At 33.3% G+C, this 22,856-nt stretch overlaps 1 protein-coding gene across 1 annotated transcript in view; it reads right to left on the bottom strand.

Moving 5' to 3' along the window:
- Window positions 1-13,325: 13,325 nt before the first annotated feature.
- Window positions 13,326-22,856, bottom strand: part of LOC148612485 (general transcription factor 3C polypeptide 5-like) — a 34,450-nt gene continuing 24,919 nt past the window's right edge. Inside the window, exon 9 of the mRNA XM_088593966.1 lies at window positions 13,326-16,343. Coding sequence (XP_088450092.1) covers window positions 16,102-16,343 — 242 coding nt within the window. The 3' untranslated portion in view covers window positions 13,326-16,101. The remainder of the gene's footprint in view (window positions 16,344-22,856) is intronic.

The raw sequence follows: 22,856 nt of genomic DNA, 5'->3' as shown, positions 1-22,856 counted from the left end.
TAATATCAGTGCGGTATGTTTTGACATAGGGTCATACGTTTTTATGATGTATGCAATATAACTGATAACACAAACTCGACCAAAAATGACTCATATTATTGTCCATTATTTATCGTTACGGGTAGTGTACTAAGGCGTTCCTTCTACTGCATAGATACCACCCATTATACTTAATTCATTCAAGTTTGCAGAAAATTCATGTATACGAGTCTTGTGTAACGACACGTATTTGTAAATTTTAATGTAAACGTGTTGATTCGCCTTTTTACTAGTCATAGTAAGAAGGGTCCGAAGCAGTGAACAAAAAGTCGTTGAAACACATTCATTAGAACTTGTTGATCACAACCTTGAGTTTAGTATAATTTTTACATTGACTTCCTAGGATCGTTAAAATATTATACCAATGTCACCCAATTAACAGATTACAGCATTCTATAAAATGAAAACTAAATGGAAACTATAGGATTAATAAATTAACTTTCACTGATAATCGTTTGACCATTTGAAATCATTTACTTCTGTCCTTACTTATGCGTGCAACTGTTCGTGTATTATTCAGAATGCACTTTTGACATTGTATGTTAAGATACATGCCTCGCCAGCTGCATTTCGAGTTCCTAATAAATGTTTTAATGGAACTTTCTCATGACTTTCTTTTCAAAGTTGATGGAAATACCAAGATTATGTAACATTGTTTCATTTACTTTTAAAAAGCTTACGTGTCGTTGATGAAAACGCTTCGGTAGGCAAAATTTCTACACAATCTTCACTGATGCAGAATAAATTGAATTTTATGACTGAAAAGAATCAGTCTAGTCTACGGGTTGAATATATAAACTGGTAAAACACTATCTTTATAATATACTTTTTAATTTCAAGCAATGTGTTGATTAATTAGCAATTAGGTTAATAATTTTTTTTCTATGAGTTTTTCACGAAGCAGTATCTAGTTTGCTTTATGGTCAACGGAAAACTACATTGTATAAATTGATAAAAGTTAGATATTTGATAATCAGAAGGATGGTTTTCAGTTTGTATTTCATTTAATGCTAGTGTATGCAATGCTTTGCTCGCTTAAAAGTCCCTGGTCTTAATAAAATACATATCTAGAAAAACAAATACTTAGAAACAGGCAACGCAAAGGTGACAAGGGTATCACCAAGGTAATAAGTGTATCGTCATTGTAACAAATGTATCGTCATGGTAACAGATGTACGATTAAAGCAGAGTAAAAAGTAATCATCATGGTAACAGAGGTATCATCATGGTAACAAATGTATCGCAAAGTAAGCAATCGTATCGTCGCGGTAATAGAGGCATCATCATATATATCGTCATGGTATAATATAAATATGCGTAATGCGTGTACCGTTTGGCTTCGGCATTTTAATACGTATAACCATATCTAATGCGAACCTGTAAAACTCAACGATAAAAAATTGATGACGCTTCTCTCCGACTTGGAACATGTCAGATCGCGTATTTCAATCAAATTGAGAGCTTTTGTCATTTTCGCACTTGAAGTTTGCTTATAATTCTAAAGCAATAAAACCATAAAACATTACATGTTTAAGAATAATCATAAATGCAATTGCATTTCCGCAACAACAAAAGTTAAATAGTAAATTAGTGATAAACGGAAACTAAAAAATTGTTATTATTGCTCTTTGTCGTTCGTCTCTCTTAAACATTTAATATTTCACATTTAAACGACCGACCGACCGACGTTGTTAAATGCCTAAAGTTATATAACTATAGTCAAGTGGTTGAACAACATTTTGCACAAAAAGATATTATCCTGGGATGAAAGAACAGATAATGCATATAATTAAGTAAATGTCATTTAAGCATTTTATTCCTTTTTTTTTATCAACACCTTTATAGACGGTTCGTCCTCCTGAGCAAATGTATTTCTGTTTTATCTGTGTCAGAGGTTGTCTTCAATGAAGTCTCAATTACTCCATTTACTACTTGAAAGCGGAAACTTTGAAGTTTGATATTTACTATTGCACCGTTTTAAATCGCACATAAATCGGAGTTGTTAAAAATCCAGGACTATTTAATACCAGACCTGCAAAGCAATGTCGCCATTGTCAAATTCATTGAATAAATGACATAACAGATTCGGTATCGTAATGTTCAAGTCATTGTTAGCTTAAATTATCACTTGAACTGGATTATATGTGATCATTAAAAAGTGCACAATAAACGTGCACATAATGTGCCCATTTAGCTTGAGGATAAGAGGTATAAGATAGGCTATTGAAAGTTGAAATATCACGATTTAAGCATTGCATGTAAGGTCAAACCTAGAGAAAGTCATAATAATATTATGTAGATAACCACAAAACGGGAATAATGTCAATAGACTAATAATATTGTAGACTGCATAAATTCTCTACAATATTGACTACCAACAAACAGACAAACAACAAACAGCGAAATGAAAGAACTTTATAGAATGTTTGTGTGTGCCCACCTCACGTCTTCGCCTTGTCACTCAACTTCTAGTTCTCAAAAACATACCAATAAATACGCTCTTCAATGTGTTAGTAATATTATTATCGTGTCCTGCGTGATATATTTATTTTAGACATATGTCTGCCTGTGATGTAGTTTAATCTCTAGCTAACGAAATAAAAAGTCGCAAGTAACTCTCATCCTTTTCATATGCTGCACTATTTTACATTTAACCCAAATGTAACCTAAGTTTGGACTACTAGTATATGCAATTGCTACAGTCAAACGGGGGGGGGGCGTGGGGGGTATGGATTTTTTTGGGGAAAAAAATTGTTTCTGAAAAATGTAGAAAAAAAACCAACTGGACTAATCACTGGTGAGGTGACAAAAAAGATTTTCAATAGATGGTGAAATAAAAATTTGTTTTTGATTGGCCCTTGGAAATTTTTGCTCAAGGGAAAAAAGTTTGTCTAAAAAAAAATCTATAGCCCTCCAGAGAATCAAATGGTTGCTGCCTAATGCTAGCACTGCAACTGTAAATTGTAAAAAAACACAAACAAACAACAAAACAACAACAACGAAAACAAAGAACTATAAAATGTTGGTGTGGTTCCCTCTTTTCTTTGTTATATCATTGTCTGCGTGGTCTTCACCTGTAATCTGTTTTATGGATATCTCATCCATGTCTCTGTAGATCATGTAATTTTCAGTGCCACGATCTGTTCGATTTGTTCTGCAGCCGTTACCATAGTGATTTGCACCTTACAGGTTATCTGTCACCAATAATGAAATACAAAAGAAGCAACTGATTGAACTTCAAATTAACTTATTGGAAAATCAATCATAAAGTGTTTAGTTAGTTAATAAAAGGTTGTGGTGCAAGAAATCGATGTCTGTGGTGGAATTCTTTAAAATAAAATACAGCGAAGAAACTTCAATATGTAACTTCAAATACTTGTACACAATTTGCGTTTGACTCGAAATATAAAGACATTTTATAGCAACAAATCCTTTCTAACACTCTACCAAATCTTCATGTAATTATAGCATGAAGCGTCATCGAGCCTTCCGCTACAACAATCGCCGTACCAATCGAAAGTTCGATGAATTTTCAATAAAGGCAATTCATCATCCACGCAATTAATTTTAGTTTGATTTTACGCAAAACTTACATTCAATTTGGAATCAAGTTACTGAAAGAACTGTATCCCTGAAAACGATAAAATATACCAGTCCATGCCTGTATATCCCGTCTGGGGTTTTTGGGCCGGTCTAAAGGGGGTCTATGAAAGGAAATTATACGTGGACAATAACGTTTCAGCCCATCTATTTATGAAAAAAATCGCCTGATCATTCCTTGTCATGAGCGGTGCCAAAGATATTGTGAACATTCTTACCGGGTTTATCACTAATTTCAATTCATGTTTTTGGTCATTATAATACAATACAATAACATTTTTCATTTCCAGAAATATGATAGTAAGCAGTCCCCAAAGGAAATGATCCATGTAGTAAACAAAGCTGATCGAAGTCATTTTAGTGCAAATAAGGTAATGAAGTTTTTCAATCATAGAAACACATCCTCAAGAGCAGCTCGTGTGTATTGAATTCAAGTCACTAATCCCACAGGATATTGTTATATTTTATTGAAAAAAAAAACATGAGTTGAATAACCACATTATAATAGATTTAGCGATTTGTCAACATATTTTATTCAAATCAAAAGGACTAAGTAAGGAAACATATACTGTGACGATTTAGCTTGGTTTTATTTGTCATCACGACTTTTGACATATGTATTACAGGTATTAGGCATGATAAAGAAATACGTTTTTTTTACCTTGACAGAAATCGACATGCTGTCTAATCTCGTGTTACTGTCCAGTATCGACAAATACCAGCCTGAAGCAACAAAGAAAAAAAACCTGTCGCTTTATATCCTCACTTTTCATGTACAATATATTTCAGGCTACGTAATGCTAAGAATACCACAAATGAACCATTTCTGTAGAAGCTTGAAATAGGAGACACGGTGCAAGTCAACATGCAAAACCATATACCCTTTCACGCTACATGTAATAGGAACTGAGAATATCTGTTACCAAAAATGTAACGGTTGGACGGCCAAGTTGATTGCAATATAGCCCCACTTAAATGAGAGAGGTATAGTACTGATGAGATCAGTTCTAACCTCTCAGGAGAACTACCAGAAGAACCGGCTCTAGGACAGTTCTAACCTCTCAGGGGAACTACCAGAAGAACCGGCTCTAGGACAGTTCTAAAAGTGTCATAGAACAGTTCTAGTGCCACCTCTTCTGTCAGTTTTGCTAACAGAACCGATTGAACGAGAATAGTTCTGCAACTAGAACCAGATTTTCTGACAGTTCGATCAGAGCCGGCTCTACGATAGCAGTTCTAGAAGTACAGCCAGATATACGAAGACAGTTCAGAAGAGCTGGGTCTAGAACTGTTCTGAATCTAGCTGTCATAGAAATGTTATTCTGACAGTTCTAGGGCAGGTTTGTGAGAGGTTAGAACAGATCTAATCAGTACTAGTAAATCATAGACACTTCACTATTGAAAATTGGTATTCTGTTTATGAATAGAATTGAGGTGTCTTTACTTGTGTTTGGGGTATGTTAGATTACGTCATGCATGATACTTGCAAATAGCACAAGACGCCAATGTTAAGTTTGTCGGTGGGTGTTTCTAAGCAAGAGACGCTACACTACCGGTGCTTCTGGTACGTGGTGGCGTCCAAGATACTCATCAATTACTTTTGTTTCATTGTACATGTTTTTTGTTTTGTTTTTGTTTGTTTGTTTTTTTAGGGTGATTCATGCTCTTTGTTGTGTGCACGTGTCTATTTTCCTTGTCTAGTCTTTATTCACGCCGGTATACTGATCTCCGCTCGAATCTTAATTCCATCGATAAGATTCTTCGCCTTTCATGTTAATCAGTCTTTTACCAGCTTCATAACAAGCCTTGTGTAATATAACATATGTCAATTGGCAAGAGTGTACCAACATAATATTTGGTTCTTCATGCAATATTCATAAAAGGCAAACAAAAAACCATTATCGGTATCGAACCCGTGTTGATCAAAACTAAAATATTTTGTATCAAGCATTTCTCAAACTGTAAGAACAAAGGAAAGTAAAAAAAAACATCTTTCCATTGCAAGCTCCGACGACTTATCCATTTGGGAGCTTCCCATTATGCCAAGTCCTTTCAGTAGATCCCAAATTTTTAGGTTTCTGCGAAGTGGTTTGTTACAAATGAATTACCAAGCGAACCGGATGTGACGAAACGTATAACGGATATATAGTATTAATATGAACTCACGATGTTTTGGGTTATGGATATTAAGCGGCATCTTTTAAACTGACCAATTATTTTTGGAAAAAAAATGAGATTTAAATACTTAGAAGTATATGAAGACAAATATGATTCATCCAATCAACATATTTGTGGGAGTTATCTACGGGGTATTGCATAAAATATAATCCCGTCTTTCCCATGGATAAGCGGCATAAAATGTCCATTATCTGCATTACCTAACTTCATAAATATGGGAGAAAAGATTACATCTACAAATGACCTTCAAATGTTGTGAAAAGCCACTAAAGATGTTTTCCTTCATTTTAATTACTATGGGTGGGTAGTTCTACAATAAATATAAGGTTATAAATAGTTATTATAGGATGCTTAAGGTCCAAAGAGCTTTAAGTTTAAAATGCTTGACTGCGCATTCGGTCAGATAAGATCAAATGAGAAATAATGGTGTGGGAAATGTGTAAATAGCCCTTTAAAATAGGTTCTTCACACATTTGAACATTTACGTGAAAACGAGTGCATGCGAATTGTATAAATATCTATGTGATAGTGATTGCATCAGAGAGATGTCAGCAAGTAGGAAGAATCGTCGCCACAAAGACATGACAAATAAGAAATGAAAAATAAAACATAATAGAACTAGGCTGTAGTATTTTTATTCAAAATAAAATTGGTAAAATACATTTTTTGCTTCTTATTAAAAAACGACGCTAAAAAAGTTAATGTTGTCTGTTGGTAGCCATGTGTTATGTATACATTTATCTTAGTTTTTCCAACCTTTTTAAATTTAAGCACTGTATGATGAAATAGGGACTTTATGTTACAGGGACTAGTTACTCCTAACAAAGTCTATTAAATGTGTAAAAATTACCGTGCCTCCCCGGTCTTTATACTGGTCGAGTATAGGAAACCTTTCAAGCCAATATAACATTAATGTGATGAATTTATTTGACAAAAATCCAAGACGGATAAGGAGTCATGGCCATTTCACTATACATCACCTAAGATGCATAATGTCTCCATAGATGGTCATCTTCCTTTCATACAAAAACCTCTTGGACTTCCTCACATTCGAACCAAACTCTATTTTGTACCTCTCACTCTACTACACTCCCTTTACAAAACAAGTTTTGACACTCCTGCTTCTGAACCTACATCATTATAGACTTGTGGCTATCATTTTGGATATTGGTTTCCACAGACTCTTTAAACCAGTTTGTGTAAAAGGTCAAGATGAAGAAAAACGATAATCTCTTCCACTACCGTTTGTCTACAAAGGTATAGGTGCAATTAATTTGGCTAACATCGTCCATAAAAAAATTGCGATTGCGATCTACCATCTATGTACTGGATTCCTAAACTCCACAAGGATCCAAATAAACAACGCTACATAGCTGAATCTGCAAAACTTCAAAACTTTAAACTTCTATACCCACAGCTGTCAAAGAGGGTATTCAGTTCTACCAAGACACTTGTTACACCCGGAGTGGTATTAATTCAATGTGGATCATGAAAAATTCGAAAGATCTTCTGGAAACCCTCAATTAAAAATTATTATCAGAATACAATAGCATTGAAACCTATGATTTTTCAACTTTTTTTACTTCTTTTCCCTGTACTCAGTTAAAATCCCGACTCAAAAACATTATACATAGTTGTTACCCCAAAAAAGACTGTACACCTAGATACAAATAAGTAGTTCTTGGTACTTTGTAAAAAATAATTCCAAATCATCTCCCAAATATACAGAAAAAAAGTGATCAAAGCATTTCCGTACACTATAATTCAAGAGCAATACATGACTCTCAGCTGTTTGAACCCTTTTCCGCTTTCAAATTTGTATTAAAGTGTATCTATTGCACAAAAATTTGAAGCTATTTTATTTTAGAAAAAAAGTTTGAACAAACAAAAATTTCCAACTTTTAAGTAAGGTCCATGCGCACTTTTATAATTTACTTATGATCAGAACTCAAATAATTGAGAGTCAAAATTACATATCAATAAATATTTTAACCTTGAAACTTGGAAGTCTACATGTACCTTCACCTGTTGTGTTGCCCGGGTCATTTCTGTAAGGCCCAATGGGTAGTCTGATGTCACCAATAAAACCTATTTAAAGATTCAAATCTAACGGTCAGGGTGTCTAGAAAGTTATCAAAACATTACCGTCAAATCAGATATAAAAATATGTGATTTTATACATGTAATGATCTATAAAACCATCGAAATCTCTTACTACTGTATCTATTCAACACCTAATTGTGCTGGAGGAAGATTTTTGATAAACTAATGAGTAACAATGTTGCGGTTTAAGAATATTTCTAGAGGTCTAGTATCATAGATGTCAATGATTAAAGGGTCTTAATAAACTACATGTAGCCAAAAGATTTTATTCTAATTCATGGACTCACGTAACTAATTATCTTCAAAGCGTTAGTCTTTCATTACCCGGTCCAGGTATAGATCTTGGCGATTACCATTTACAAAAATTGTCACTCAAAAACATGTAAGGAGGACACTAAGGACATGTATGTTTTTACGATAAGAGATTTTCTATTATTTGGCTAAAACTTTTTACGAGAATTTAAGACCTATTTAACACCAATTGTCATTTTTTAAAAAATGCATTCTAAAGATCATAGCAGGATATCTGTTAACAATGATTTTCTTTTGGATCGATTTATTTTTAACCACCCCTGATCGTGTTTCTATGTAAATGGTCATTAACTAGGTTCGAATGAGAGATATAACTACCTGCACTCTTAGGTCTTCAAGGGTACTCCTCAACTGCGGAGACATTGAAAACCCCGTATGATCATGGGTATTAGCACTATCTATTATATAGGGCCTTATAGATTTTTGAAGTTTGAACTTCAATGGTGGTCCTTATTCAATTTCACACCTAGACAATCATTTGCGGCTTTCAGTTTTAAAAATATCTCATAAACAGTAAGACATTCTAATGGGCATGTCAATGATCCAAATTCAAGGACCTCGGGCTAAAACTTACAAATATTATATGTATTTTTTAGAAATTAAATGTAAATGTTACATTATCAGAGGGTAACATCACCTCCCAGATGAATGGATACGTATTCCATAATTTGTAATTATCTTCCAATTATGTCAATAAGACGAGGCCCTAAGGCGAGGTTGTGTAATTTTGTCTATAATATCGAGAGTTCAAGTACCTTCACTTTAAAAGTTTTTTATGTAATGCTTTCTGTAATTCATATAGATATGTATCTAAAATTTTAAACTTAATTTATCACTTTATCTTCTTCTGTATGCAAATAGGGGTAAAAGGGTTACACCATAGTCAAGTTTTATACTTTTTACCAGTTTTGGTTGAATCTGAATCGATCGTCACATCAATTCATGAAAGTAAATATACATGTATATGATTGGTATTTTTGTATTTAAAACTAGAAATAATAAGAATTAAATTAATTTACTTTATAACTGTCTTGCTTCATGCTTAGTAGAGATAGGATAAACCAGTTTCCACATGGGATTTTATATTGTTGAAGGAACAAGTGTGTTCCAGTAAAATAGATTGGTTTTGATTTAATTGTTCTGATTGGTATTCATCTCAATGCTTTATACATGCTTTCCCCAAAAATAGGAGAGGGAATACCATAAAACTAATCCTGACTCATTGAGGTTTCATTCACTTCTTTCTGAAGTATTATTTAACAATTGTAAAGTGGTAAATCTTTTTTTTTTTAACCAGAATAGCCATTAATGCTAATTTTAACAAAGGAAAACTAGTTGAACAAAAATGACAAATGATATTTACATACATGGATTTGTTTGTATTTTTCAGAGAAATAAATAGCGTAATACAAATGGTGTGTTCCCCGAACGCCTACTGGATTAAAACAACATCTCATTAGGTATAGGGATTAAGAGGCCTCTCAGGGGGTGTGTAATTATTAATTTACCTGTAAAATTACCTGTAATTGAAAAGTAGACATTCATAATTTAATAATGTGTAGTGATGGACCCTTCATTTTAGTATAACATTTATATAATTTTCTATATCTATATATAACATAAGAATAAAATTGTAGATTTGCAATAAACTATATTTCATAATTTCATATAAATAAATAAAAGCTAACAATATTATTCATGATGTTTAAAAAATAATAGAAAATTTAATATTTTGCAATAATTATTTTCAAAGTAAGCATTATCTAACAGTTATTATACTGAGCAAATATTTAAAAAAAAAATAGATAATTCATAAAACAAACTAAGTGGTCCAAGCTTTGCACAATTTGAAGCAATTAAGCAAATAATTAAATGATTAAAGTCTAGAACTTAACAAGCTGCCTGTAATTGCTGTCCAGTGATTCGTGTTCATCATGTCAGCTAATGTGAACAGCACAAGCTCTAAAGTTGTATAAAGGGGACTGAAAAATGTAAATTCCTCATTCAACGTCAAACAATGGCAAAAGCACAACTGAATGTAAAGTTCATAACTAACAGAAAAGGGGGCCAGAACCTAGCCTTAGATGGTTTCTTATACAGAGTTAACCGCAGGACACCTGACGAGGTGTTTTGGAGGTGCATAGTTCCAGGTTGTTCAGCCTCATTATCAACAGGTAACAACATACCCACTGGTTTTGGAAGGCAACCACATAGTCATGTAGCAGATCATGCAGAAGTTGTTTCAAAACAGATTATGAACCAAATTACCAAACGTTGCTTAAAGGAGGTCAGACCAATCCCTACTATATTCACAGAAGAACTCAACAAACTTCGAGACGATGAGTGGGATGATACTACTAGAGAAGTCGTTGAACATCTGCCCACTTTCAACTCAGCTAAGTCATCACTTTACAGAACTCGACGTAAGCAGACACCACCACTACCAAAGACTCAAACAGACATCAGACTCGAGGGTAAATGGACACAAACAGCAACAGGAGACCGATTCTTACTATTTGATAACACACACCAAACCAGCAGAATGATTGCATTCGCAACAACAGAAAATCTTCAAGACTTAGCCACTACTGACAAATTCTTTTGTGATGGTACCTTCTACACATGCCCTAGTCTCTTTCACCAAATCTACACCATACACATACTTATCGACGACAAAATGACACCAGTTGTATACGCTTTCCTACCAGGAAAAAGTCAAGCTACTTACACCCGTTTTTTCACTCTACTACATGACAAGGTAAGCACTAAATGTATTTAGAAAACATATACACATTTTTGATTTAAAATAAAAAATGATGAGATGGAGTAAGTGTAATTGAGACAAATCCCATTAAAGATTTTGTAAAAAGTGCAAGTGAATTACACACTTTTGTAACTGTTACATATACTTTGTCTTTGAAGCATAAATTCTCATTGACTTAATAATTATGTTAGCAGCCTGAATATAACAGTCTAAATGTTAGCAACATTATACTAGAAAAAGTTCTCACACCTTGTCACATAAAATCTGACAAGTCTTTCTATATTAATTAGATTAGCTAGAATACATATGGCACAAAACCATATAATATCAAACAGAAATATATAGTTTTATCTAAGGAAAAAAATAAAGGATTCCTATCATCGATACTGTCAGATAAATGTCTAATGACTTTCTGAACTCAAAAGCTATTGGTACAACGCTTTAGAATTTAATTTTATTATCTAAAAGTTCTGTATAAGGATAGGAACACATTCTACATGGAAATCAATTACCCTACTGGTGCACTTGATCTATGTTATCCATTACACTTCATTTTCTATGTTGTCCTTCTCATTACAGCATTTACTTTTGTCTCCTTTTCCTTGACCTTTTCTTTTGTCCTTTGAAAGTGAAATTTCTTCAACCCGAGTTCTCATTTTAATATGTGTTGCAATTTAATCTAAATTCAGTCTGAGTGTTGGTCATAATGGGATTACTCTTTCAATGGATGGTAATCAAACAAAGTTTTACAAAATTCTACAAGTACGAAATTAAGAAGTTGGTGAAAAATGAGACCCATTACATGTCTGTACCTGCATTTCCACCTTGTGTTTGTTACCAAAACATGTAAGGCATACTGAAATTTGCAATATTGATATGATCACATTTTTGTAAACAAAATACTTGCATGCAAGAATACTATGCAAAGTTGAATAAAGCATATGCTTATGATAGCATACACAGCTTTAAAAAATAAAACGCGAAGTGCAACAGGAAAAATTCCTATCAAATATACGTCATATTTGACCATAATAAAGGTGCACATCTCCAATACTTCTTAAATAAACACTGTGCAAAGTTTGAACAGTATTAGTTCAATACGTTTTGAGTTAGAGATTACACAAAGAAGGTATCATGCACAAGATAGAGTGGCAAGAATAAAAGAAACAGCTTTGTTCAATAAGCTGGAAATGAAGGAAAAAATGTCCTTTTTTCCATAGTATGAGATATACATTTTTCAACATCAACATTGCACAATGATTGAATGATATGTTTTATGAATTACAGTTTATCCCAAGTACGTACCCTTAACAAAGGATGAACAGGGTCAAGGCCCTTCTAGATCTGCTTTCACTATTGGTTTAGTTAAAATCGGCATTAAAGCATGCAGTTTACATTTCTATAGAATAATATCATTACATATATTATTCATGCATTAAACCTTTTGAACTTTACAAAAGTTTTGATTCCAGTATAAAAAAAAACAAAAAAAAGTTCTAGTATCTATTTCAGATTTTTTTTACACAAAACGAGGTTATCATGACATGTTGTTATAAATATTAACATATTAATCTGAACATAATACAACACCGTCTTTGTTGACATTGCACTGAGGCATAAACAAAATCATCAGAAACGACCATATTAAGTGTTTTGAGTTGTAGAAAACCTGCAGTTGATATAATTACATTCTAATGAATAGGTACTTGGCTGTATATTGATTTCACAGGTTGTAACACTGAACAGGAAAAACCTATATCACTAAAAGGCGATGACACGATAAGCATTCCATAGTGTGTTGAATATACATTAACTGATGAATCAATTGCATAAAAGTATCTAAGTTCACGGCTTATAGCCTGTTGAATGTTTGTAAAAAAATCGATTGCAACAAAAAACATTGGTCCTGTTAATTTTCTTTTTCAAGGATAAAAATCATTAAAGGTTGCTATGCTGGATAGCTTCTACCTGGCATTGTTTGGTATAATCATCTTTTTAACAGAAGTCAATATTTACTTTTTAATAATTCTGGTTACGGAGTCCATTGCTTGACAAGTAAAATTTGGCTTACCTTTTATTTTTCATGACCAATAATGAGCTAAAAGATGAGACAAACATGCTTAGCAAAATTGCTGTTGTTAATTCTTTACTTCAGTAATACATGTGTTTTGTCTGACTAGATTTTTTCCCCTTTTCATTTACTAAAGCTACCTTTTTAGGTTAAGAATGTATCATTTAAACACGTTATATATGTAATAGAGCTAAGTCACAGCATTGTTACCTGTTTAGTGCATCACCTTTATCTCGTTAATAAAAAAAAACACTCGTATCAATTCCTACATTTACTCTTGTGTCAAACCTTTGTTTGAACTTTTTGAAATATTTCACAATGAGTTTGTATTTGCCATAAGATACATATTTACAAAGTAAACTCTCAATTGGATAAATAGAGAAAAGGACCCAGAAGTCGAGTCCTTGTCAGATTGGATACATATTATCAGATCGTTAATACAGATTGTATTGAAAACATCAAGAAGTAAATGACCCAAGTCCGTATTCAAGGATAATGAGGCACTTAAATACTTACTGCATGACAAATATGTTACCTTCCCTGCAGACTAAGCTTCATACAACATTGTATTTGCTTAAAAAGCCCATTACCTCAATTGCCTTATCAATGAATTTGGCACTGACAACACCCCAGGTAATGACACATAGAAACGTACTACTTTTGAAAAATACCACTTAAAAAGGACTTAATTGTAAATCTTTTGTTGATTCCAGAAATTAGATTACAAATCCACATAAAATATCTCAGAAGGGTAAAGTGTGCTACACAGAAAAGAAGGTTTGTGGTGTGCTTGATTTCCTCATTGATAACATTTGGAGGCCCCATTTTTCAGCAACAAGTTGGCATTCCGATGGGCACTAATTGAACTACTCTCCAAGCTGACTTATTTTTGTATTCATACAAAAGTTTTTTCAGAATCTTGTAAAGAACAAAAAAGTAAAAGATGTAAAATCCTTTATTTTCACATACAGATATACCGAATTGTCCATTAAGGAAACTACAGAAAAAGCTTGTTCTGCATCGTTTTTTGACCTACATCTTGAATTCGTCAATAGTGGTCATCTTAGTACTAAAATTTATGATAAAGAGGAGGACTTTGGTGCCAAAATTATAAATTTTCCTGTGCAGCAATATATCTTCATCTCCTGCATATGGTGTTTCACAACTGATTCGCTACCCTAGAACAAGTGCTAACTACTTTGATTTCCTTGAACATCATACATATCTGCGTAACAGACTCCTGAATCGAGATATGAGGACATGCGCCTCAAAAGGTCTCTTACCAAAATCTTTTTTTCAGAAATCAGTCCTTGGTTAAAAATACTCAGTTTCTTCTAAAGCTATGGATAATGATTGCTTTTTGTAAATTATTTTTTGACCACTGATTTATAGAGCATGCAAAATGCTATTTAATCACCACTGGTTTATTTACACCACAATAAAAGAGGTTTGGCATGCTGTAAAACTAGATTTAACCCATCATTTTGTTTGAAATATATGTACCAAAATCAGGACCATTACGGTACCAGTTACTCCAGTGATGTAATATATAACAGAATGTCAAATAGAGAAAAACCTACCGGGATGAAAATGTCAGCCCATGTCCTCTCGTTCTTCAACGAACAAGAAGGAAATCCTCAAACCACAGGGCAAGCTGCAGCTGGCCCCAAAACATCATTATACCCAGGTACAAGGAAAGTGTAGCCCCTATATACTGAAGTAACATAAAAAATAAACTTTCTGTGAAAACAAAACAAAACATACAGAGGCCATAAATTCCTGACTTGGGACAGGTGCAAAAATGCAGCAGGGTTAAACTACTATGGCTAGATCACAACCCTCCCCTTTAAAATCTGGCCACTGTGGAATAAATATTACACAATTTAACATATCTAAACATCAGTTCAAAAAGGTCTGAGTTCCTTGCCACCACTAAAACAAAGAAACATAATAAAATTACATTAATGTACAAACTAAGGACTACTAGCAGTTAACTGACATGCCAGCTCCTGACCAGTTGAGACCTACAAAAAGTTGGGTCTCCATCATATGCAAAATAAATCCCAATTAATCCAATGCCGGGTTGAGAATCACGGTACATCATAAGTCATACAATAAGGGCACATACCATGTCATGCCCAAAACCACCTTAAAATATAGTGTTTTAATTTCTATTTAAAGACCATACAAGCAAATCAATGTTGATACCAGAAAAATGCCATCCTTAACAATATGACAACAATATCATAACTATATCCCTTACCAATGAGCCTGTTCAACAGTTTAGTAAACTTACTGGGTGAATACCGAGCTTTTCATGCTTTGTGTAGAATATTACTGTTAAACAAACGGTGAGAGATACCCATATTTATTAATCCTTTACAGGTACATTTGAATTTGAGAGCAAGTTCCTTGTATTGGTTGAAAAATTTTGTGAATATGTTTATACCTATTTAGTCTGATTTATTTTGGACTTCACTTGATTATAGATCTGATTAGTGTTCAGTTTTGTTGTTACCCTTATTGAAACCTGAATAAGGACTTTTTTCATGTAAAGATTTTCAGAAGCCTTATCACAATTGTTTTAAGAATGAAAAATTGACATGATAAGGATAGTGCTCACAAGTGTACATGTATATAAATAGATGGACAGACTGATTCCTTTCAACCATTAACTATTTTATAACTAAGTGTGGCATATCAAGCTGAGAATATATAACAATTGTTTAATGTTAGAATTTCACATGGCTCCAATAGTAACATTGCATTTCACCCTTTCAAGCCACTTGCTATATTCTATTTAAACGTGGATTACTTAATATCATCTCATCAACTAATAAAGAGTTGATCACCATGATCCTGCAATCTCCTCTACATCCTATGTCACTTTGGATTGAGAATGCTTGCTTAATCTCCCAAGTTATAAGTCTTAAATTGGGGAAAATAGCAACTCCAGGTGACTTTGACATGGCTTAAGTTTTCATGTGTATATTCATTTTGAATTTGTACCTATGAGAACTATGCCATTAGCCTGTCAAACACAGTCCAACATCTCAGTTTCCATAAAGCTCATGTCCTCCTCTATCAGATTTTCAACATTCAGGTCCTCTTCCAGAATTGAATCTGTATTTATATCTGTCATTTCCTGTTCTTCTGATACGGTCTCTCTTTCATCTTCTGTGTCTGGCATGTCTTCCTCCTCCTCCTCCTCATCCTCTTCAGAATCTTCCTCATATACTTTCCTCTTTTTCTGTCTTTTCAATCTCAGACTTTTCACTATAAATTAAAAGATGACTTAAGGTGAGTAAAAGTACTATACTTTAAGAATATTGATAAAATCTAAATAGAGAAAAGGTGATCTTAGAATAAAAGATAGTCTATTTGAAAACATCAATTGTCAGTAATAAAAATCATCTTAATCGGAAAATGTACCAGTGCTAATTGTCAATCCCTCTTTACCTGTTTTTTATTTTTTGTTTTTGTTTCTGTTTTTGTTCAAGGAAGAAACATATCAAGCAGATGTACAAAAAACAATTCAGATGTTATCTACCTTGGGTGGCCCGGCTTCTCCCTCAACTCAAGAAGTACTAGTACTTTATTAAAGTGCAAATATTTGTAAGGTGTACCAGGTCAGTAAAAACCACACAAAGAAAATAACAACAGAATGGGGGAACTCCTTGTCAACAAATGCAGTACATGTACTAATATCAATGCAATCCAAACTTGAAATTTAAACCAGGTTGCTTACAAAAAATAAATCTATCAAGACTATCTGTCATATCTTTAAACCTAGTTTTATTGGTGGGTAGTGAAGCCTTTGATCATTATGCTATTTTTTATAAAGTAAACAAACCTTGGGTGTCATGTTTCTTGCAGTGGGATTCAAATTGAGATAAGACATAATTTATCTGCCTATTTTTTTTTAAACTCCAGCAATTACCTACTACATGTCCTTCCAAGAAACATGCCACAGCACTTTTTTGCATCTTTTGCAATTTTCATCTTTTAAGAGACTGTCAATTTAAGAAACCAGGCAGTTCCTACAATATGGGTGGCACATGGTAAATTTTATCCCACAGAATTTTTGTTCCAATGTAATGTTTATATCGTATGTATGTCCAATAATTCAAATAATTTTATAAATCAACAATGGATAGCTCAGAAAATGATTTTAAAGTTCCCTGAGAAAGCAACTAAATGTTGCACAAAATGAAGTACTTATCTCCCTTCTTCAATGAATATCAGTGTTTACTATGTCATACATTTCTCGTTAACCATTGCAGTAATCAAAAACCAACATTCAACTTTGAAAAAGGATGCATTTGTGATATGAAAAAGATAAAAAATTTTTGAAAACCAAATTTGCCATGTGCCACCCACTACCAGATTCTCTTTAGCTTGCAACACAGATTAATTCCTGATTTTTTTCTTAAAATTTCTGAATTGCACCCACTACCAGATTCTCTTTAGCTTGCAACACAGATTAATTCCTGATTTTTTTCTTAAAATTTCTGAATTGCTATATAAAGCTTTGTTACACAAAGCTCAAACATAGAGCATAAAAACATAGAGAAAGCAAAACTTGGTTTAAAAGATTACAGATGTCATTACTTTTTATATATTATTAGCACCAAGATAGGTTATACAACAGAAAATAAACTTGTTCTTACAAAAAACAAAAATATAAAAAAAATAATCTAATACTTTTATCACAACCACTGCTTTACAGGAGGTATAAAGTGATCATAATGTCCATGAGTTCCTAGTGATCATATTTTGGTTATTCATGATAACCAATTGATTATCCTATTTATTGTATAGATTTCCTCTATTATTCATTGCTAATTTCAACACAGAACAGCAGATTTATATTTGTATTGTGACTTTTTGGCAGGAGAAAGTTCAAGATTGAAATTACTGGATTTCAGTATGAATTGTAGAAAAATTTTACGCAGGAAACATTTAGTAAATCACTGCTATCTACATAATAATTTGTCGTAACTGCTTGCCTAATTCTTGAAGAGTATTTTACCTTGAATACCTCATAATGTATTTTCATTGCAATATACTAGTTGACAGCTTGGGTAAATAGCTATATTTAATATAGTTTGCAAATTGTAACCTTGACTTTGATCATATCAATAATTTGAAGCTTGTAAGGCCACACATAAAACAAGAGGCTCCCAGGAGCCTAAATTGCTCAACTGCTTCAACTTTTTTTCAAGAGCAATAACTCTAACAAGGAGTTGTCGGACAATTTTGACTCAAAAAAGACTTTGATAGGACTTATCATAAGGATCAAATCATCAACTGAAGTTTCTTTTTACCTATTATAATTTTCAAGGTATTGGCTGAAACCGTAAAAATAAACACAATTTTTCAACTTTCAAGCGCAATAAGTCTAACAAGGAGTCATCTGACAATGTCTGTCTGACCTCTATTTTCCATTTTTAGTAACGGTGACCATATTTTCCTTAATCCAATGGTTTTGGTGATGTGTGAGAAAAACTTCTGTCTGACCCCTTTGTTTTATTTTCAGTAACTATGGCCATGTTTTTGGACAGATAAAAAATCCCCACATCAGATCTATGCAGAACATCCTAAGGAATATTCATAATAAGTTTGATTCTGATTGGTCTATTTGATTTAGAGGAGAAATTTTTTGAAAGAAATAACATTAAATATAGGTTAAAAAACATTGGAAAAGGGTGATAACTCCAACATGGCTTATCAGATTAATACTAAAATTTCACCACAGATAGATCTTATAATGCTGAGCACTTTTAGCCTGTCAGAATTTGGCTAAACCTAATGGTTTTGGAGATATATGTGAAAAACAACTGTCTGACCGCTATGTTGTATTTTTAGTCTGCACCATGAAAACTGACTTATTCAATGGGTCATAGTTTTCCTTTCCTCGTTTGTCTACCCTGGACTTGACTTTTTATGAGCAACTTGGTGGGTGTTTCTAGAAAAGTAGAGGACACTTACCCTACCGGTGCACCTGGTCAATGCTCCCAGTTTTTAGTGGAGTCTGAGTAGCTTTTGTTACTTTTTATGTATGATTTTAGTTACTTTATGTTCTTTGTTGTATATGTCTGTTTTCCATGTCTGGTCTTTGTCCCTGGATTACATTCTTTTGATTACTCTATAACCTTGGTTCCCTTGATTACTCTTAGTAACGGCGGCAATGTTTTTCCACCAATCAAAAATCCCAAAGCAGTTCTATGCAGGATACCCCAAGGAACATTCATACCAAGTCTGGTCTTAGGTTGTCAAGTAATGCCAGAGGAGAAAAGTTTTGAAAAATTGTTAATGACAACGAACGACTATGACTTCAAGTGATGGCCATAGCTCACATGGCTAATAAAAAGATTATGTCAGATCCATTTTTTTGCATTAATTCATAAACTGTTCAATTATGTCCAGGCATCATGACATAGCTTATTAAGTCGCTAATAGTGTTAGAGACTTCTTGCACTTGTAATTTCTGTATTTAATATTCGCATATGATTCGTGTTAATGTGTAGTTATACGCCACATAACCCAGCAGATCTTTGCCATGTTCACTGCCACAGCGTTATAGTTCTAGCTTCATACGAGATAAAAATGTACCTCTTAAATATCATACATGTGTGTTCTACGTGTGTTTCTTGCTTGAATGAATGAGAACGGGAAGTTTATATGAAATGACCAGTTAGCTTTGAACACTACCCAGTTTCCGATTCAGGCATTTAGGCTAGTTACATGACTATATAGGTCATATGCATTAGCACGCCCCGATATTTGTGAATATTCATTGCCAGCTGCTTAATCTGGTTCATAAACTGGTTCCCTGTCAATATCCTCAGCTACCCAAAGATCGCTACAACGTACCTTTTTAAAAAAACATATCATACACATGTCTATGCATGTTTTTTGCTTGTACATGTATTAGAAGGGAAGTTAACCTTAAAAGATAAAATGATCGATTAACATTGAATTTATGTAATATTTACCCAGTTTCCGATTCAAACACAGGCGTTCGTTACAATTGATTATATAAAGGTCATATATAAAAATTATTATTAGTACACCGATATCTATATATAACCATTCAGGTCATAACGGTTACAAAAGAGTACGCAATGACATCAAGGGAACCAAGATTTTTGCGAAAGTCCCCCGACTTTAGAGTATATCGCATTTGTACCATTTCGTATGTTTAAAGTATGCAAAGATCAGTGACAGTGAATAAATGACAATTAGCGACTTTGAAGACTTCAGACTTTGATTTCGTACCTCTAACTCATAAACTGTTGGAGTCCCAACCTACAAAATCAATCTTAGTCTTCCTTTTTTGGTATGACACCTTGTGGTATATATCGAATATCGAAGAGATCCATTCACATTTAATCAAGTTATAGTTCCCACATCATGAACATGCATTTTGGCCCATAATTCCTTAGCAATTCAAGTCACAACCCAAAAATCATCTCAAGCTTCCATCTGTGGTATAATTTCATAAGAATCTGCACACTAATATTCAAGTTCTTTTCTGGACATGAAGTCTCTACAAACAACTAAGACAAAGACAGCATGATACCATTATATGACTCCTTTTTTTTTTACAGTCATACAAAAATCAAAAGTCTCCATTAAAAGACACTAGGAGAAATGCATCCTCCATACATGCTAATCTACCACTTTATGAGGTAAAGAAAACTACTGAATAAATATTTTTTTATGTGCAAAGGTATTTCATCAGATGAAATGTCTTTTTGTCAGTCATGATAAAGATGCAAATCTTAAGGTCAGAAAAAAATATATAAATGCAATGAATGCAATCATTTGTGATGAAATATAAACTTCTCTCAAAAGTCAGTCATGACAAGAAGAATAAGATTTCATTAAAAAAGCACAATATAAATACATGTACAGTGAAATCTGTCTTAAACAAACCCATTTTTGTGACTGAAGAATTCGTTCTGTTTGGACATGTGTTTTTTTTACAGGTTCAAATTAATATGTATCAAAATTAAAGAACTGTCACACCAGTTCGGTTTTAACTGGTGTTTGGTTTATTCAGGGTTTGGTTTGACAGATTGCTGTACATGTACTTAATAAAAATCCTGATATTTTTTTCAAAGTCACTATAGTTTAGCAGAAAACTATAAAACTTTGACAAATGCTAGTGTACCCTAGATCCTATAGGAATAAATTCAGTAAAAAAAACTCCCATTGCTTCTGATGCAAACCCATATTTTAAGTGATGCCCCTTGTGAATAAACCTTTAGAAATTATGCAGTTTTATGTATCACTCTTTAAGGTTCATAAGCCAAGTAATCTTTTGCAACTTTCAAAATATAGCAAGTATAGGGCCATGTGGCATTTTTGGCCATTTCCATGGCTTCTTTACATACAATGTGAAAATGTGCTAAATTTTGACCTTACCCCCACCACTGTTTAAAGTGCTGTGAAAAAAGAATTGAACAGCAAAATAAAGAACTGGCATATTCTGAAGTGCAAAAATGAAATATCTTTCAAAATTGAAAAAAATATTCAATCCCATGGCCACTGGCCTTCTTCATGACAGATTGTTCTCCCCAAAAGGGGCGGGTCCTTGTGATTTCATGAATATTTACTAAATTTATATTTATAAGTACTCAACTACATGTATTTAATAACCATGTAGTTGAATTCTTTCAAAAGCATTCACCTTTACATGAAATCTCAATTTTATGCATCCTTTGCAAAATGTATTTAAAAAAAGATATGCTCTGCTATCTCAAGGACATATTTAATTCAGACAAGGACAAAAATCTATATTTAACCCTATCATAAAATCCTTTGGTAAGACCAAGTACCTGCCATCTCTTTGTTTTCTATCAGATACCAACAGCATACAACACCAAAAGATAGCATTTATCTCAAAATTTATATCAATGCTCAACTAAGTCATAATAATTTTATCTCAAATATTTGAGAAAGAATGTACAAAAACATCCTAGTCAATTGTTCACTAGTGCCATGGAATCTTGGATCCTTAATACATTGTTCTATAATTTTTTAAATATCAAGGTTGTTTGAGAAATTGAAACACAATACATGTCTGCTTTCAAACACTGTGAAGTCAGCCTCATATCTTGACCTACACGTAAAAATTGATGGTAAAGGGAAACTATTGACCAAACTTTATGACAAACGTGATGACTTTTCATTCAGAATTGTCGACTTTCCTTTCATCTGTGCCAACATCCCTTCAGCACCTGCGTATGGAGTGTTTCATATTACAACTCATATGTTATGCCATAGCTTGCCAAAACCACGCTGACTTTTTGTATCGGGCTAGAATACAAACAAATAGGCTTCTGGAACAGGGTTATGTTAATACAAGATTAAAGTCATCACTACAGAAGTTTTATAGTTGTCATCATGAACTCATGGATTGTTATGGCGTCTCCATCTTGCTATGAAATCTGATCTGTTCAACGTGTCATAGTTTTCCTTTCCTCTTTCGTCTACCCTGGACTTGACCTTTTATGAACAACTCAGCAGGTGTTTCTAGAAAAGCAGAGGATGCTTACCTTACAAGTGCACCTGGTTCATGCTCCCAGTTTTTAGTGGAGTCCAAGTTGCTCATTTGCTTTTGTTACTTTGTATGTATGATTTCAGTTACTTTATGTTATTTGTTGTGTATGTATGTTTCCCATGTCTGGTCTTTGTCCCTGGATTACATTCTTTTGATTAACACTGTAACCTTGGTTCCCTTGATTACTCTTTCAAACAACTTGTTTCAAAGAGTAATCA

Source organism: Perna viridis, chromosome 7, assembly GCF_037379345.1.
Source record: "Perna viridis isolate PV_CMFRI_1.1 ecotype Kerala chromosome 7, ASM3737934v1, whole genome shotgun sequence".
Classification (NCBI taxonomy): domain Eukaryota; kingdom Metazoa; phylum Mollusca; class Bivalvia; order Mytilida; family Mytilidae; genus Perna; species Perna viridis.
This window is presented reverse-complemented; position numbering and strand designations above follow the sequence as displayed.